Source organism: Zonotrichia leucophrys, chromosome 3 (assembly GCF_028769735.1).
Source record: "Zonotrichia leucophrys gambelii isolate GWCS_2022_RI chromosome 3, RI_Zleu_2.0, whole genome shotgun sequence".
NCBI classification, from domain to species: Eukaryota; Metazoa; Chordata; class Aves; order Passeriformes; family Passerellidae; genus Zonotrichia; species Zonotrichia leucophrys.
In genome coordinates, this window is record NC_088172.1 from 91,781,907 (window position 1) to 91,802,029 (window position 20,123).

General features: G+C 42.1%; 1 protein-coding gene across 6 annotated transcripts in view; it reads right to left on the minus strand.

The window, feature by feature from the left end:
• The window catches only part of EHBP1 (EH domain binding protein 1), a 207,262-nt gene that overhangs the window by 167,744 nt on the left and 19,395 nt on the right, over nucleotides 1-20,123 (minus strand). For all 6 annotated transcript variants that reach the window (XM_064709260.1, XM_064709257.1, XM_064709259.1 and 3 more), the window contains exons 3-4: nucleotides 11,254-11,311; nucleotides 2,628-2,723 (exon numbers count right to left, since the gene is read on the minus strand). In XM_064709260.1, the coding sequence (XP_064565330.1) occupies nucleotides 2,628-2,723; nucleotides 11,254-11,311 (154 nt within the window). The remainder of the gene's footprint in view (nucleotides 1-2,627; nucleotides 2,724-11,253; nucleotides 11,312-20,123) is intronic.

The following is a 20,123-nucleotide window of genomic DNA, read 5'->3' on the forward strand; positions in this document are numbered from 1 at the left end:
GTGAATCATTTCCCACAACACATAGCTGTCTGTCTGGAGCCCACTCCTTCCATTCCCAGCAGCACCACTGCACTCATTTGTTATCTGTGATTGCTGCACAGCTCTGTGGGAGAGCCAGCTCCCAGCTCTGGGCTCTGCCAGGGTGGACACGGAGGCAGCAGCTCCCTGAGCTTCTCGGGGTGGTGAAAGCGAGCAGCTCCTGTTTGTCAAACACGGCCAGGCTCAGTGTGGGCACTGCAAAGTGCCAAACCTTCAGCAATCACCCTCCTTTGCAGGGAATTGGCTCCAAAAAGGATTTTTACAGGACTGCAAGATGAGCAGCCTCTTTTTCTGAGCTTTACTGTTTTCAGTCTTTTTGTCCTCTTTCTTCTAGAGGAAGGAACAATACAAGAACCCCGTTCCCAAGTCAGCTGGCAGGCTGCAGAGTGCCACCACATACTTCCCTTCCCACTGCTCCAGTGCTGCCCAGACAATGCAGCAGCTGCGGGACAAACAGCCACTTCTTTTGGACTGCCTCTGCCCAGAACCTACCAGCTACAGAAATGCCAGCTCTGTGGGTGCTGGGACAAGTCCTGTGCTGCAGCTGAAGCACCACAGAGCCAACAAAGCCATCAGGGGACTGGGCACAGCCTGAGCTGGCCAACACCATCTCCTGCCTGCAGTCCCCTGGCCCTGAGAGCTGGCTCAGGCAGGCCAGGCTGCTGCTCTCACACAGCTACAGCGCTCCTGGGCATCACACAGCTCGCTCAACCAGCTGCACTGTGCCCCACGGGCATTCCCTCACAGAGAACAAAGGGTGTTTGGCCACTCACAGGCACTCCTGTTAGAAGAACTGGAGGATCAATTAGAGCAGATTTTACAGTAAGAGCTGCCTCACAGTGTGATGGTTCTCAATATTTTGATTATTAATCCAATGCTCATTTCCCCAGAGACCAGTGGGTAGCACTTACAGAAGGCACAGCTGCTGGGGTTAGTCACAATCCTACCTCTCCTCCCAGACCAATTCTTGTGACAGGCAGGCTCATTTTTGGGGGGAAAAAGAAGTCCAGTGAACAGATCTGCCTGCAGAATTAGTGCTGGGTAAAATTAAGCTTTTGTAATACCTGACACTGGCTCCAGAGGCCCTTCCATCCCTCACTAGATAATCCTACCTTCAGTCTCAGTTACACAACTAACAAGGCTGCTGTGCTGTTCTACATAACAGAATCCTGAAGCAGTACAAGTGTAAGCAAAAAGATGGGATGGCAAAAGAAGGCTGAAAGACACTTTCACTCTAAAGCCACAGTATCACATAGCTGCACCAAAGAGAAACTTTATTTCTCATCCTTCATATAACATCATAATCACAATCAAGATTTCTGTACGTTTCTGCTTCACTTTAAATGTTGAAAATATCAAGCAACATTTACAGTGCTGCATAACCATGTTCAGATTGTGCAGACATGTGGCATTGCCACATAATGGTGACAAGTTCCTTAGTCCAAGCAGAGGTCCTTGAAGCAAACAATTTTTGGTAGCGAACTTTTAAATCTCAGTTGGAGACTACATGTTTGCTAAGAAAGGAAACAAGTTTATGATAGTTTATGATCACTGTCAAACTGAGAAGTTTGTGCTCATGAGTAATCCCACAGGCAGGAATTTTTAAAAAAGGCTGGGGGGAAGACAACCCTCTTTTTTTAGGTTTAATGAACCAAGTAATAAATTCCCATTCTAAGGCTAATCAGAAGCCAACTCCAAGCTCAGGAAAGTCCCCAAGACCAAGAAATACAAATATTACTAATTAGAAAGAAGTATGTTACTGTTTCCCTAGGCTGCAAAGGGAGCAGTCAGAAATAAGAACAGTCAGAATGTAGATGAAGGCACCAGAGTAAAGAACGAGGAAGAACTATGGAATGAAAATCCCAGAAATCTTCAGCCTCCTACACTGTCACACATGCAAAGCTGCATTGTTTATGCAGAAAGGGTCTTGCCCAATGATATTTGGGAAATAAGTTCTAGCATAACTATCACTTCCTCCTCCTACTTCACAGACACACAAATAAGTTTTTTTTAGTAGAACAAATGCAATTCAAAAAATAAAAAATTCCCTGTACAATCTTATAATTCTCTGTACAACTCAAATACTGCACATCCACTCCTACAGCTGCAATCACATCAGTGCTGTGGTGTTTGTGTAGCATTCTGAATAATGGGAAGTGAGGAGCTGGATTCTGCTGCAGCAATAGCATGCACTGAAACCCTGAGACTGAACAAGGAAGTCTAGAAATGACTGTGTTATGGCAATTTCTCCCTTCCAGTATTTAAAGGAAAGCTACCAGGCTGTAAGCCATGCCAAGTCCTTACACATGTACTACGTGCACAGTTACACATGTGCTGGACTCTGTGCCAATGGCTCACCATAATCAGCTCAGTGGGTATTTCTGTGTGTTAACTAAACTACAGAAGTCAGCTTTGGCAGGGAACAGACCATCCCTCTCACCCAGATCTGAACTGAGGACATAAGGCTGGGCAGTTAATGACATAAAACCAGCAAGATTAGACCTTGTGACTACAATCTGACATTTCCAGACAGAAATTTTCATGTGTTGTTTAGGAAATATAAAAATTATGCCTCAAAGAAAACATACCTTGAAGAGAGTCACAGTAATTTCAACATTTTCAGGTACAGGCCACACCACCAACCCACGGTATGGGTTCTTGATTCCAGGCTGCCAGCTGTGTGCCTAAAGGAAGAAAAATACCCAGGTGTTTAAAGCCATTAGAAAAGTGCTGACTTGACTCCCACAGGACCCAGGGCATGCAGGTAAAAGTAACATAGCACTGACTCCAAAAAGGCACATCCCTAAACCCATGACTCTTCTGAACACTTCAAAGGACACAATTAAGAATGACAGTAAGGAAACTCAGACCACTAGCAGCCTTTTCCATTGAACTAAAGCTGTTCCTCACAAGTTCCTAAATTCAGCTTTTTTATTACATAGCACAGGTCAGGACACTCAGAGCCTTGCAAAAATTAAGGCTGTAGGGTCAGAACTTCTGTAGCAAGCTGAGCTTTATTTTGGGTACAACACATAGTGCAGGTCTAATCGCATTTACACATAAATGGAACAAGACATTGTACTTGAGGAAAGTGAAAACAATGATTTTTAATGCTACTAAAACATTTAAATTTTTAAGAATTAATAAGCTGGAGTACCAACATCTAGAAAACATAACAAAAAACCCAACAGTTAAATAGACTGAGAACCTGCCTACCTTTGAGCATCAGTTTGGATTAGTGCATGGCCTGTATTTACATTTTAACAGCTAGTCCCAGAAAACACCATGTGTGAGCATTTCTGCTCTGGTTTGGAATAAGTATGCCTTTTTCCAAGCTCAACCTAATCTGCTTTGTGATGCTCTAAGACAAATGAGGGAAGGATGCTGCTGTAGAATTGACAGCTACAGAACCAGGGTGTTATTAGAAACATCTGGAAGTTTTATCAGGAAAGACTGTACAATCTATTTACTGTTACCTGAAGCCAATTAACTTGGCTATTTTTCTATTTTCTTTTAATTCTAGAGCATCACTCATTGCAATTTTATACTCCTTCCAACACTCAGAACTTCAGATTCACACTGTCTATTAGAACATATTTTTGCTTTAATAAGGTTAGCAGGACCTGTGACTCAGGTTTTCTGGGACCTTAAGGTAACCTGGGTAACTGTAAGGATGACTTTGCTGTACCAAAGTGGGAAAGACAAAGCTGGAGAAGCAGTGCCATCCCTTTAGGGCAGCAGCTCTCTGCCACAGTAGTAGGGAGTGCCAAATGTTGCCAGCTCTCCTTTGGTTCTATCACAAATTTTTTTCTCTTTGATGTTCTGCCTGAAACCCCAGCTCCCAAAGATGCCTAATTAGATCAGATTTTTCAGTGAGTGTCTGTGCTTTGTGTTTGCAGAGAGGCAACTTGGAGCTTCTAAAAAAAGGGAATTTTAAAATAAGAGCAACTTGAAAGAAGCCAATTTCTACTGGTTTTACTCCACGAATTCCAGTCTAATCTCCTCATTCTAAAGAAGGCCTGTATTTTCTGAATAACAGAGCAAACAACAACAAATAACACAAACAAAACATATATTTTACAAGCAAAAGGTATTTTGTGAGCAGCCAAACACAGCACAGCAGATGCCATTACTAGCACAGACCCTGGAGCTGCAGTTTGTGCTCTGTCCCACAGAACCCACAGCCCCCTGCCTCACTCCCAGCTTGCCCACAGAGATCCTCAGCAGACACGAGGCAGTGATCCAGAGCCAGGCACAAGCTCATCTGCCATGTCCCCTGGGAGCACCTTGTAAAATCAATAACCTCTCCTCCATAGGGGCACTCCATCCTCTTTCCAGGTACCAGTTTGCACAAAAATAATTGGAGCTCATGGTGTGTCTGAAACCTGTGCTTTCCTGCTGGGTTTGGCCAATACTGAAAATTATGTCAAACTTTTGCTGTCCAAGGTCCAGGCACTGCCAGCCTGCTCAGCTGAGGATCACTTGTTCCATCTATTAAAAAAGCCTAGAAAATGAGCATTCACTGGTGCAGTCACCACTTCACTTCAAGCCCTTTATCAGCATTTCCTCCCACCAGGAAAGTCAGTGAGACACAATAAACACACAGGGATATAGATGTTTTTCTGTCACTGAAAGCAACAACCAGGAGACAAGTTCTAACTAATGAGCTTTTAAAGCAAAGCTGCTCTGTGATCATGAATGTTATCAAGTCCTCCTCTGGCTTTGAAAAATAAACACTGTATCACATAAACAGCATGACAGTAAAAGATAACATCAAAAGGACTGTCTGGGTTGTTGGGAAGGAGAAATGGAAAGGGGAAAGCAAATCCAGAGAAACACAGAGGACTGGCAAATGACAGTAATTTGAAATTAAGATGCAGAGTGTTATTCTAATGCAACATTTCTCATGCCAGGCACCTCTACGCTGCAGTTTCTTCAAGTTACATCTGGCCTACATTAAAAACCTTTTCAACTCCCAGATTATAAGCCTTGACTTGGAGCTGGATCAGGCCACCGCTGCAGGTGACAAGAACTCGCTGTCAGGGCTCAGCCAAGGAGATGCTGCAGCTGCACAATACATTTCCACCTAATCCCCTCCTTAACTCCATTTTCCATCAGGTGCTTGTCCCTTTAGACCCACTTCTTCCTCATTTGCTACAGGTCTTCACCAGCCATCTCCCATTGTCCTGGAAGTCAAGGCAAGGGCAGCTAAGCAGAATTGACTTCCAGCAGCAGGTGCCTCACCCACAGCCCTGCCCTGGCCTGACTTGTCTCCAGACCGGAGGGATGGGAGCCACGGTCTAGAAAGAGAAGCAGAAGTGCTTTGCTGCATTTCAATGCAAAAAGCAACTCTTTCTTTTTTCTGCCAGTGGAAGATGAGAGAAAACAACATAGCATGAAAGCTCTTTTAAATCTGGAAACAGGAGCTACAGGATGGGCTGCTGAAATCTCCTATAAATAGACTAGGGCTGTGAATGACATTGTCCAACCTACAGCATTGCTCTGGCACAAAACTGATGACTGGGAGAGGAGGAAATCTCTTACAGGCAGTGGAGATGAGCCTACAAAACTTGCACGGGCACTTCAGGCTATCCATTTTTCTCTTTAAAACAACAGTTCCAATCCCGTTCCAATCCAGGCAGCCAGCTTTGCAATCCACCACCTGTGATGTGAACATCACTGCTGTTTTGCTGTGCTTGAACTGGAATGACAGACTTGATACTACATTATTTCAGGAACCTACCCTTTCAGATGCTTCATCTCTTTTCAACTTTCTTCACTTCCACCTTGCCTCATCCTGTTGTGCAGGATAATTTCATGTTACTTTTCTGCAAGATGCTGGAGCTGACCATAATATTTTGAGCCCGCTGTAAATTATGGAACAGTTTATATTTATGAATAAAAAATATGTTCTTATTGCCAAGCTGTCAATATTGGGTTTTAAAAGCAAAACTCAACTGAAACAGACCTACGATTATTCCTCACCTGCAGCCACAAGAGTGGCTTTATTGTGAGCCAGCAAACTGCTGATTTTCTTTTCCTTATAAATTTTTTGCCAGCTGCCTGTGATCAGGCCAGCTCTGCTACTTGTCGGTGTGACAGGCTCTTCAGGGCACAAGAAGCAAGCAGGAGCTCAACTGGCTCCAGTAGTGCTTAGGGCAGCTCAGCTTGTAAGGATAATCCCTCTTCTTCAGTGTTATCCAGGCAGAACACTTAGACAGAAAAGGAAAAAAAAAAAAAAAACGAACTCAAGAGGAAGAGCTGACATTAAGCAGCCAGATCCTTCATCTGGTGCCTCCACGCCAGGAGTGTGGCTTTGGAACATTGGAACACCAAGGATTTGCTCCATGTGATGCATCCCACCAAAGTCATTCTCCATCCAAGACAGCCAGAGCTGTATATGGCTGTTAATGGACCTACTGGAAAAAGAATGGACTGGGAAAAGCTGCCAGTTCCCTCACACCAGAGGAAACCAGCAGCTTGTGAATGGCTTCTTCTGTAACTCAGTGTCACAAAGGGAGACAAATTAAAGGCCATACTCCAGACTACAGCTTGCATCCCCCCATGATCATCTTGAAATCCCTGTGCTTGGCCCACCAGCTAAAAAGGCTGGGCACCAGAACAACGCTCCAGTCACACTCATGCCTTGGGATGCCGTCCAAAAAACCCAGCACGTGCCAAAGAAGGAAGTTCAAAGCCCTGGAAACTGCAGGCAGCCTTTGATCAACACACTGCTGTCAGTGCCCCCTTAGAGCAGACAAGGGAAGCAGGGGATCCCCACAGGTCTGCCCATGAATGTCTCAATTCACCGGCAGGCACACAGGTTACAGCTGTGCACATGTGTAAAGCTACAGAAACACTGCCGAGCTTGGGGAACCAGCAAAAACTCATCTCCACCACAGCTTCTCTAGGACTGGGCTACCTCTTCAAGCTTGATTTCAAACATCCACATTCATGACATACAGGATGAATACATCATGTATTAAATACATGAATCATGCTATTTGGTTCACCAGATCTTGCCTTATTCACCATTCACAGTAGATGATGCCCAGGTAAAGAGCCTCTTCCCTGTCTCTTCAATCAGTTTCTCACATCATCTATAGGGTTTGTTATTAGAAAAGAAAAACAACCAAGCCTGAATACAGAGTTATTTTTCTCTTTATTATCTGAAACAACCATCACTGCACCTCAGAATGTCACCACAAGTCAACTTTGTGGGACTCCCAGGAAAAAAAAAAAAAGAGTATTAACAACCTCCAGTTTACAGTCAGGGATTACAATCACAGCATGATCTTGTAAATAACTTCACTAAAAAACTGAGAAGTTCTGGGAGTGGCATTACGAACTGTGTTGGTCCCAGACAGTCATCAGCATGTCAGGGACACAACATGCCTTTGGAACTGCAGCCCAGCAGGGACAGGCAGGGCTGGCACGGGGCAATAAAGCAGCCAAAAAAGGCAACAGATTGCCAAAACCAGCAAAACAGGTGACCCAGCTGCTGCTCTATTGATGGCAGAACCTTGGAAAAATGCTGGCCAGACTGCTGTTGAGGACAAGAGATTCCTTTTTCTCCCTGTCCCTTTGCCTCTCTTGGCTCTTACTTCTCACTGCCCAAGTTCTTTCCCTTTTCTCAGCATTGTTCCTTCTCCTTTGTGCTTAAACAGTTTTTGATAAACCTGCAAGAGAAGTGCTGAAATCACAGGCAAGGCCCCTTCTTTCAGCTTTGATACAGAAAGAATCTTTGAAGAATAATTCTGCTAGGCTCTCAGAAGCAAGTGCAAATTTGATTCTTCAGAGGTGTATAATTCAACCATAAGCCTCTGCATGTTCACAGGAATAGTAGAAAGTACCTCCTTGACATCACGGCAACATCTGTTTTCACATTGAAATTTCTTAGTTCAAAGCCTGGAAATTTGAGAGCATCTCAGTGAAATGAAGGCAATTGTATTTTCAACACGTTTTTCCCTTGCTCTACTCTACAACAAAGACATTCCACCACCACTCAAAAAAAAAACAAACAAAAAAAGCCCAGGGCCTGAAACCTGGGCAGGCAACTTTCCAGTGTGCCAGGGTACTGAAGAAGAGTTAAACCTGTCCACAGCTACAAGCTGCACCTTCTGTAAACCATGATGCTGAACAGCATCTAAATAAAGTTTGAAGAGTGCATCTGATTTTGCAAACAGACAACATTTGCACCTACAGACAGGCGACTCCCACCCTTCCCAAGCTGAAAGTTCATTTTGGTTCTAGGACTGCACAGCAATTCTGCCAAGCACAGCAAAACTGCAAATCACCATTTAATGTAAACTCCTGGCATACACAGTGGAGATGCCCAACCACACAGAGCCACCTTGTCCTGACACATCTCATGAAATATATTGAAATTACACTTGCCCATGGAGAGCAAGGCCCAAAATAGAACTGTAAGTAACTTAAATCTGCATTAAGGTCAGTAACTGCTGGATGTATTTATGGTCTTGTATCCATCCACCCCTCAGACTGCTATTTATATGCTCTTTCAAAATGAGTGTTTGCTTTTCATTTGCAACACTTTGAAACTCACTGTAATTCAACATATCTACAACTCCTATTCTGTGTTTCCCACAGTAAGAAGAAAAATAATCAGACTCCTGCACATAATGCCTCTTATTATTTCTTTTAATAAAGGAACCACTGTAGCTTATTTGGAAAACGAGCATGTGGGGCAGGAAGCATATGAAAATCATGGAAACCCACAAAAACAAGGGCTTCAAAGGACATCAAGAACTCAGCTTTCAGCTCAATGGCATTTTAAAATTGTATCAGTTAGAGCAGGCATCCCAGTGCTCATCCAGAGCTCCATCTTCCAGTCGCACGACATTTTTGTTTAATACATCTGCTGTACTTTCCCAGTACAAAAGAGACACAGAGCTACTGGAGAGCATCCAAAGGGCCATGTTTGTGAGCTTGTGAACTGTCTGCTGGTGATATGCCTCATTAATGATCTGAAAAGTTCAAAAAACATAACCTCCAAAAACTCTTCACAACATCTTTACAGTAAGGTAAAACATCATCCCTCCCTTCCTCCCTCTCAAGAAGCTGAAAACCAGACAATTATTAATGCTTTGTACTCATTGAACCCAGTGTCCACCAAAAATAAAATCAGAGGAAATATTCATTTGACTTGCTTCCAGTAAAGCAATTAGATGAAACAAGTATGTTGAATAAAGTATTTTACTGGCAGGATGACTAAGAGATCAAGAACATTTATTGATCTACAGTTTTTGACCCAAACAGCTCAAGTCACATCAGCTACCAAAGCTTTAATATTAACCCTATGCTCTGCCCAAGTTTCAGGGCCACTCAGCCTCTTCCAAAGTACCTTTGTGGGATCTCACTAAACATGACTTAGTCAGCCCAACACTTTTCTGAGTCTCAGGTTTAAATCTGCCAGTTTATCCAAGAGCTGCTTCTACTGCCTGGTGACCAAAAATGAGGGCATATCATGGAACTTTATGGCCCAGCTGAAAAAAACCTTCCAGCCCAAAAGGCTGAGCTAATGCCAGAAAATCCTGTTGCCTCAAGGAAATGCTGTCATTTGGATTCTATAAAATGACAGGCAGAAACAAAGCCATGCTGGACTTCTGTTACAGTTTCTCTTTCTGAAGTATTCTGAACCCCAACAAAGCAGTAATTTATGACAAATACCTTGTTTTTCACCAATCTTTTCAGAGTCACAAAGCTTGTGCAAGCATTGCACTTAGTGTTTGATATAACTTTTATCTCTCTGTGCAACAGAAACTAAATGAAATTAATACAGAGAAGTTGTCATAGGGTGAGCCACAACAGACATTGGTTAGTGACACCAGCACTTACTGCCTACATACACACTGTGCTATAAACTCAAAGGAACTTGGGTTGGTTGATGTTTCAGGAAACAGGAATAGTCTGTCTGGCTTTGCTGAGGAGTATGGGACAGGAACAGGTACCAGACTGAGCTCACACCCTTGTTTACTCATCAGGTAACACTTTTGAGTTTTCATAACCTGAAGCAGAATACTGGATGCACAACATTTAGTTGTGCAGTCAGGAGCCAGTCTTTATCTAAAACAGCCTAGAATAGCTTATACCTCAAGCTGAAAGACAAAATACAACAAATATGCATGACAATCAGAAAAAGAGGTCAGAAAAAAAGGAGTACCAGTAAAAAATAAACCCAAAGCCTCTTCTGAGTAGGGCAGAAAGCCATGTATCATATTTTCTAAATATTTAAGTTCTTCAACACAATTATTTCAAGATATCTTCTTTATCATGAATGTCCTCTCTCCACTATTAGAGAGTTCTTTGAAATATCATTTTGTGTTATATGAATACACACAAGAAAAGAAAAAGAAGCTTATACCATCATTTTTTTAACTGAAATGTCAAAGAATTATTACAACTTCCAAACTTTCCTATCTGACAAGATCATTTGCCATAAATCCAACCAGGCTAAGAGGCCACAGCATGGGGAAAGGCAATGAGGGAACGAGCAAGTAAGCCCAAGTCATCTCAAAGAGAAGAGGAGATGCTCCTGGGAAGGGAGGAAAACAGCATGCACCCCTGTCCCCGTGAAAGACAAACTTGATCAGTGTCCAGAGACTGGAGAGACTTCACTCAGAGCTTCCCATTCCTCAGGCTACCAAGTTATTAGTCATGAAACACAAATTTACAGGTTTGCCCACAGTGTTTGTAGAAGATGTAAATATTCACTTCAAAGACACTCTTTGCTGGGCTGAAACACCCTGCTTTTATTCTTTTTTATTTGTAGCATTTCAGGTTGTGAAATAGCCTCTTATTCAGGCTTTATCTGCCTATTGCAGGGATGTCAGATTCTTTATTACTTTTTTTTTAATTAGTTGGGGCTTTTTTTCATACACTTCTAGTAGAGAAACCAATTCTCCTTTCTAATTAGGTGCAGCAATTAATAACTGAATTGAACTGATGGTGATACAGTTCTGCTAAACAAATAACCAAAGCTGAAATCAGAGTTAAGAGTTCCCATAAATTAGCACTGACATCAACAGCAGTTTATTCTGAACTTTATGGATAAACTGAATTAAAAAGAAAAGTCAACAACTAAAATACTTCTTACTTATTTATTTGGCTGCTCCCCACATTTAGAAAAACAGTCCCTCAAACCACTGACCCTGTTTGTCACTCAAGTTGGGACTTATTAAGGAATCAACCAACCTTAGAGGATTTTCTTCTGCTTCTTCTTGTCCAAACCACCACTAGTTTATCTGGCTGCCTGTTGAAGATAAGGAAAAAACAGCTTAATATACAAGAAGATCAATGTGTAAACAGTTTATATTAAAACTCTTGCAACAGGTAATGACATCCTTAGTGGGTAACATGCTCTCTTAAAAATAGCTCATCTAAAAACCACTCTCAGCACCAGCCATTTAACAGGAAAAATAATGTGTATTTATAGAGACAGGTTGTCCTCCAGTCCACCCAGTAATGTCATCATTATCCTCCTGCTCTCCTTGCCTGTGGATGTTTCCCCAGAGCCAGCAGCACATGTGAGCAGAAACTCTTCCATGGGGCAGAGAACAGGATCCAGACTCACAGACACCCTGGACACATTCCAGTACCCAAAATAAACATTAATGCAAATTCCAGCTTTAATTTCTATGCAGATATATTGAAAAGTTACATCTAAGTAACAAAGAAAGCAGGTAATTTCACTTTTTCTTACACAAAGGATTATTTTTCTACTTGAACAAGATAAAGAACAAGAGAATCAAGTCCTGTATTACTCCTCAAAATCTCCTTGGACAATGACAGGTAAATCAGCACTTCCTCAACTTATACTCCAAAGGACAAACATACGGAAAATCAGTGTGGTTTCCCAAGCAATTGTTCGTTTGGTATTTGCAATGAATGTAGATGGAAACCTCAATAAACAACCCTTCCAGTACAAATTATTTTCTCTTCAAATTTCCTAGGAGTTATTTATTGGTTAACAGTTTACCCTTATTATATCTGCCTTATTAGTTTTACAGTTGTGTCTGAGTGATTTTTGATACTGACTTAACTTCCAGACTTCCCATCCTCCCCCCATGATACACTTAAGTCCCATTGTATGATGACCACACTTCTGGTCCCACTTCCAGACCTGCAACCCTCTTGTGCAGACTCCTGACACCATTCCAGCTTTGTTTTCTGGCTGATGACCTGAATTCCATCATGAAGCCCAGCTGTAAATCCACCCACAAAGGACTTTCAATGGAGTCCACATCTCCACTTAAAAATACTAAACCTGCATATGCAATTCTGCCTGGAAAAAAATTGTTACTCAGATTTTTGAGACACCAGTGTAAGAATCCTCGCATTTCTAAAGCCAACAGCAAAACAAATTGGAGTGGGGGAACATGGGTGTAGCCAAGAAAAAGTCAAAACACAATACATTCAAATCATTATTAAAAATGCACCCAAAATCCCCCACACAAATATTCTGAGTAAAGGCAGTATTCCCACTGCTACTTCATCACAGGCAGACTACCTACTTAATAACTAACTTTTCAAATGAAACCCCAACTGGTTTAATAATCATTTTAGGCACTGAAGTGCTGGCCATATTTCCTTTCATACATACTTTTCCATTGAGCTGTTGATCATTTCTGCATGTTACAATAAAAGCAATACCTCACCCATGATTCACACTTAAACCCCACCAGAACTAAAGCTCTCCCAAAAAATCGAGCTACAGGCAGATCCTGCAAAGGAAATGAGGACACAAGATTTGTTGGGCTTGTTTTTTTTTTTTTTTTAATTGAAAGTGAAATAATCTGTATTTTAAAGTGTAAATTCACTCATTCTGTTGGACTTCAAAGCTCTTTGCTCACTTGGTGGTGGATTCTCATCTTTGGCTTAGAGCAGCACCAGCCCCTTTGATGGGAACTGTATTTGTGGCACCAGGGAAAAACAACACACCCCTAAGCAAAGCAATCCAAACCTACGCCAGCAACATTTCCCAGTCCTGAGGAACTCCCTCTGCCAGGAACATACAGAAATGCACCAACATGAAAAAGCCAATTAAAGTTTTAATTCAGGCTGAGAGGACCAAGCCATTCTGATGGACAAACAGGAGCACCCTTTGCTCCCCTCACTTCTCTCACCAATATATTTATTTTGTTAAGTACTGAGCACAATTTGTTCTTTCAGCTTCAAGTATGAGAGAAATTCACATCCAGAGGTACTTTACCCAAAAAACCAAAACAACAACAACAAACCAACAAAACCAACCAAAACCAAACAAACAAAAAACCCAAGGAAAGTCACCACAATAGAGAGACAGAAAATTTAGGGAAATGGAACAGGATGAGAAGGGAAGAAAATACCCCAAAGGATGAGTGTCCCCTCTCTGTACACCACATGAAACCTAGCAAAAAGCACAGCAGCTCTTCTGAGGGATTTTCTTCAAGGAAGTCACAAATCCAACAATTCTGAAATATCTTCATAGAACTGTTTGACTAACAAAACCAAGAGCAACCTTTCCTCCCACAATCTGTTCCTCGCTCTTCTATGGCAATATACTTCTAGAAGAAAAAGCCAGCTCATATTTTAATCAGCAATTTTGCATTCAAGGTTATTAATGATATCTCAGTGCTAGGAAATAGCCAATATCACATAATGCACATTGCTAATTGAAAGCATTAGGCAATATTTCCTACTTCAGACTTCTCCCCTCCTTTAACATCATAAATCTCAGCTGCTCATTAGTCAATAACCAAAGCAAACAAAATCACCTCTGAAGAATTAGTCTGGAGACCAGTTTTAGTATCCTTTATGAGTTTACTTATTGCACTTGGATATCATTCCAAATACAAAATCCACAATCACAATGCTGCAAGCTGAACAAATGCGAATGGTCAGCAATAAAAAAAAAATAATAATTTCCTGTGCTACACAAATGACATTTCTCATTTCTTTAAACCCAGCAGCTTTCAGTCAGTCACTTATTCAGCAATGCCAGTATGCCTAAAGCAGGAATAACACACTGCTTACCTTAAGAGAATGGATTTGGAGCAGGGGAAGAGAGTTGGGTTTTAGCTGGACACTACATTTTCCCACTAAGTAACTGCATCAATCCATCAATTCAACACCACTGACCTTTCAGCAGCATGTTTAATGCTGCACTGGAGCCTGCCACCATTGCCTAGGGGTGCTGGGCACTTCCCTGGCAGGGGGAGCCAAAGGAAACCATCAGCACTGGCACATCAGGGACTGCCAGTGGGACGAGCACAGATCCAGTGGCAGGGGGTGAAGGATCCAGCCTGGATCCAGAAGATAGCATTTTTAAAAACTTACCATAAACCTGTATTTGGTATTTACTTCTTATTGTGTTGTTCACAAAAAAACTATTCCTGAAGAAAGGCAATTCATAGTAGTAAATTTATTTTATTATTTACAAGTGAAACTTAGCAAAGAAGCAAGGAAGATTGATTTCAAAGTCTGTGGCTCAGAAAAAGAGATTTACTTCTGCCCTGCATACTAAACAATTAAAATGGGATCCAAATTATAAAACACTTTTAATTCAAAACCAAGTCTGCTTTTCCTATTAGATGGAAGCAATGATTTTGGCACATTCCATTTTCCCACTGAAAAAACCAATTAAAAAAAATATATAAATACTAGAATCAAACTTTGCCATATCCACAGCAATTAAATAATGTAATAAAAACATTCTGCATATTGGAAAAAGCTGTGATCTGATCAGCACCTCATACACTACAAATTTTACTGATTGAAAGGCAGTTGTGCAAGATTCAAGGTCTTCTGCGGGTTGGCCTGACCATTCTAGGAAGTGTTTGGCAAAATATTTTGATTACAGAACTCTCCAAACATCACTTGTAAAAGAAGGACATGAAAGGTATCAGTCTCCTGTGAACTCTTGTTTTGTAAACCTTTGAGCAGAAGCTGATAACATTGCCCAGGACATATTTCTCCACTAAACTTACTGTTCAACGACAAAAAGCTGTAGAAGTCTTGGGGTTAGAATCTGTTGTTGGAAAGAACTGCAAATGCACTTAACTTTAATTCAGACCACTGAAGCCAACAGCAAAACCAATGTTTAACAACCTTTTGGTGAAGGGTGGGAAAGCAGGTAACAGGATTTCTTAGGAGAAAGGTACCACTACATTTCATAACACTCAATAACTGTTAAATGCCTGAAATGTACAAGGTACCTTTTCTGTATGTACCCCAGATGGTACAGCCTTGCATGTTTGTTTTGGCATCAAACTGCCTAAGTGTTGGGGTTTGTCTTCTCCTCTCCTTTTCTTTCTTTTTTAGCTGAGCTGTTTTATTTTTACTATGTTTGATTTCAACTGCATTAATTAGTATGGGCTGCTAGATTACTCTTGTGAAGCAAGCTTAAAAGAGTATAATTAATAAGAGAAGCACCAGTGTTAGCACAATAGCATGCAGATGCACCTATTGAAGGATAAAAATAATTACTTAAGGACTAATGTCAAAGTACTTCTGATAAGAATTTTTTTTAATAACCTTTTGTCCCTTCTGCACTGTGCATCCCAGCATGCCATGCACAATTTCCATCCATTAGGGACCAATCCTCCCACTCCCACTAGCACACAGCTTTCTACATGGCTGCTGAAACACCAGCAAAGCTCTCTAATGGTCTCTTAAAAATAAATGTGGTTGGTTCTATAGCACCATTAATTTGGGATGAACGTTGCTTTTCCTCATTTTACAGCTAATTACTTTGAAAAGCACTCTTTACAGTGCAGTCTCCTGCACTAGGTCCTGCCCTATTGCCATGTATTACCATCAGCCAAGGAACTAATCAGGCCATGGCCTTTCACAAGCCTTGTGCTGAGGTTTTTTCCCCTCAGAGTTTCCTGTTGGTCACCATCAATGAAATTTCACAGCTGCATGCAGGAAGTGCAGGCAGATACTGCCAATGCTTTAAACAGGCCCAGAGACACTGGAGGAATGATGTCAGGCATTGATGCATTTGCCAAATGAGCCCTCTTGCTGAGTGCAGGTACAGCACTGATTGCAAGAGCCAGAGACATTAAGAGAATACAATGCAGTGCAGGTAAAACCCCTCTGAGGTAATTATAAGATGAAGTACATTACAAGAGGAAGTTGTGCAGTTCAGGGGCTTGGAGTCTTCCTCACTACCTCACCTTAACTTCCATGGTGGAAGTTAAGGACTCCTGGGTAAGGCCTGTGCCATCCCACAGAGTTATGTCAGACTATCGGAGCATCCTCTCAACACAATTTATTCTGGACTATGCACCAAGCCCCTAAAAAAAGGCAGAGTTTGCTCTTCTATCACTGAAACCATTCAGTAGTTTTAGCAAGCCTGGGAAATGTCAAAAGAGAAATCATTAAAACAGGGAAAGCAAGAGGACATCACAGCTGAGATCCATCCACCTCTACATCTTCACTTTCTAACATAGAAAATTCCTCCATTTCTTCCCACCAGAGGTCTCTACAGATTTTTCCAAGACTACACAAGCCCGATGAAAGACCAGAATTCTCCCTGGGAAGTGAATTTTCAATTTTTTAACACATCTGCTGCTAAACAGACTGGCCTCCACAAGACCTACATCTCAAGATTAGGCTTTGCTTTTCAAAAGAAGCTCTAGTCTGGCCTTGCTTGGTTTATACAAAATAGTGGAAAAGCAAGACACTCTGACCTATTTTACGAGTGCAGTCAGACCTACTCAATCTGCACAGTGTCTGTTTGCAAGGCTGAGAGTGGAATGTGTAGTATGTACTGCTGATTACTTGATTTTCTCAAACCAAACACAAATGAAGTTTGCAGGATGAGCTGAATTAAACAAAACCCAAGTTCATCTATTATTCAGGAAAAAAGTGACAAGGGCAGATTTTACTTCATTTTTCAAAGAGTTATTGCAGCAAAAACCCTCTGCAGAACTATCTAGCAAAGTCTTGTCTTAAAGCTTTTTGCAACAGAATTTTACATTGCAGAATACACAAATTGACCCTAGTCTTCAGAAATTGCGTTCTTTACATCCTTTAGGCAGTAACACAAAGATGCCTTGACAAGTCCCTGAATTTTAGGTCCCATCCAGCTGCTCTCCACGTGGAAGCTCTCTTTGCCTGGTCCAATTTAGCGCAGCTGTCAGCAGGAGGGGTTCAGTACTGCAGGATAAGGGCCACGTGCGTTCCTTATCTCACTCTGGCACAATCACAGACACTCCCCTTAGACAGACATCTACTCCAGCAATGCTCAATCCACACGTTTACCCACACAGCTGTCCACGCCAGAGCTCACAAACACCACCCAGCACTCCATACCTAATGATGCCTAAATAAATAACCTCCTAAATGACCAGGAGCTGCTCCAGGAAAGCTTGATGGTGACACCGACCAGTCAGTTCTGTTCAGGCTGACTGGCAGGGAGGAGCACGGGCTGGCAGGGCCATTCAGACAAACCCTGAATGGAAAGTATTGCTTTACAGTGGAAAGTTCACAGGAAGGAGCTGCCATGAGCCAGATCTTTTTCAGATGTCTCATTTTCCTTTTTATGTTCTTTTGCCAGAATACTTGGTCTACATTTTAACAGTAAAAAAAACCCAATGTTTTTATAAAACCAAAAAAATAAAAGGAGTTTCAAGTCAGTAGGTTGCTCCTCCTGAGCAGAGCAGAGCAGGAACTCCACAGACCTGCCTGCACCGCCCGCCAGGGCCTGACCTGCTGTGAACTCACTGTGCTGCTGATCCCCTTCCCTGCGGAGCTGGGCCTGACAACTGCCACGTGAATAAACACAAAACAGACAGGAAAAAACCCACATTTCACCTCGGGCACAGCAGTGCATTTCAAAGCTGGCCTGAGAAGGGGAAGGGCCCGACCGTGTCCCTGCTCTGGAGCCCCCCAGCACCTCCACATCCCTCCCGTCCTCAGCAGACACGGCAGGTCAGCGCTGCCCCTCTCGGGCTCACTGTGCCATGGGACAATAAAACATCCGTGACAGCAACCCAGAAACAGTCCTAGCAAACTGAGCAAGGAATTCTGAATTCCGATTCCATCCCCTGTCCTCACTGACTATACAGCATCCAGAAAATTTCAAGACACCGAGCAACATCAACCCTCCCTTTGTTTTAGTCCTACTCATACCTCTACCTACAGACCAAAAATAATCTCTATACAATAATGCGCCTGCATTACTGAGGATGCCCAATTGAGTGTTACCCCTTCTTACTCTGAAGGGGTTCTGTCTGTTTTAAGCTGTTTTAAGCGACTGCTAGGTGCATTCTCATGATAAGAAGTATTAATTAAAAAAAAAAACCTAAAATGAAACTCTTTGACTGACAAATGCTGCCTGAAACATGGTTCCAGCCCATCAAAAATGCCCACACAAGCCATACTTTTTGTACTAAAAATATGCAAGAGACTTTTTGGCACACCATTGTCAATTTTAATCAGACCCTATTCCCTTTTGGATAATTTATTTTTGTGTCAAATAGTATTCAAAGAGAAGGATTTACTGGTTTTCAGTCTGCAAAAACCAGAGATTAGAAACTACTTTTCTGTCATTCCTGCAGAACAGAAAATTGTATCTTGCACCAAAACCACAGTTTCAGGAACATCAACTATTCACAACAGACACTTCCTTCTCCAATTTGTCTAAAATATTTAAGAAATTCTGCATAGCCTACCATGAGCAATTAAAGAGAAGGATGATCTTTGCTGCTCTTATTGCCTGGGTAAATTTGGCATTTACACACAGACACATGAACAAAGGTTTATACTCCTGTTCCACAGAAATTCCAATGTCCACATCAGGACTCAGACAAAGCAAGTTTCAGAAGCTACAGTGCATTAATGCCTCCATCCTCCTCCTCAGCTTGTTATCCATGGACACATCCCAAAGAAGATTACAGTTCTGCACAAGCAGGAGCAGAAGAATCTGGCACCACATGTCTTTTAAAGCTCCCTTCCAAACCAACAGCACCAGGGTTTTGTTTGTTTTTATTTTTAAGAGCATGTTTTAGATTACACAAAGCAACTTCTACCATTTGAAGATGCACAGAAATTGTGAACATACTAAAAGCTTCTGTGTGGGCAGCATGGGTAGAATGGTACCAGTTCATAGAGTTTGTCTGGAAGAGAAAATTCCTACCACCATCTCAGGTGCCCAGATTATGGAACTGAGATGGTTAGACAAGCCAGGAAAAAAGAAAAAAAAAAAGGCTGATACCTACAAAAACCCAAATGACACACAGCAGTCTGCCTCTGATACTTGCAAGGTTGAAAAGCTTGGATAAATGTTTGAATACAGAAAAACAGCACAAACTCTGGAGTTACACAGAAGCCCCCAGAAGATTGTAGCCTAACACAAGCATTCAGTAAACTGAGGGGCAGATTTCCTGATAAGCTGCGTCCCTGCCACAGGAGCAGTGTGGAAGGGCTGGTGTGATACAAACTCATATTTAGTCTTGCAAATGATCACTCTACTGAGCCCTAAATTAATCCATATTTATTTTGAGACACAGTCAACTCCTGGCTCACGCAGAGTGAGCTCCCAAATTAAGGCTTCCTCAACTGTCAGCAGCCTCCTTTTGCTTTTGCAAATTAGTATCACAAGGAGGAAAAAAAAAAAAAGGAGGGTTGTGGAGAATGCCTAGTGAAACCATGGCAGGCTGTGCTAGCTCCTTGTCCCTGTCACTGCCCAGGAGAGCAGACTTTGCAAACACTGCCAGGTGCTCTCAGCCACAACTGCAGCACAGATGGCACCAAGCAGTATGAACCCACTTTTGGGGGACGAAGGTGCTGAAGGATGGGATCCTGAACTGCTTTCTCTGTCCTGATTCTGGCATCCCTTGTATGAACAAGCAGGACAGAATCACCTGCTTTCAGCAAAGCTCCCAGTTCCTGGAGCAACACTCCTGGAACAACACACCTTTCTGCCACCCTCCAGGGGCACCAAACCAGAACATTTCACCAACTGCAATAATGCACTGGCACAGCCTCAAAACACCACAGAGAAACACAAGAACCTTGCACTGAAACTTGGGCCCCAACCAAAGTCACACATTTACACACCAAGCAAAACAAAAAAA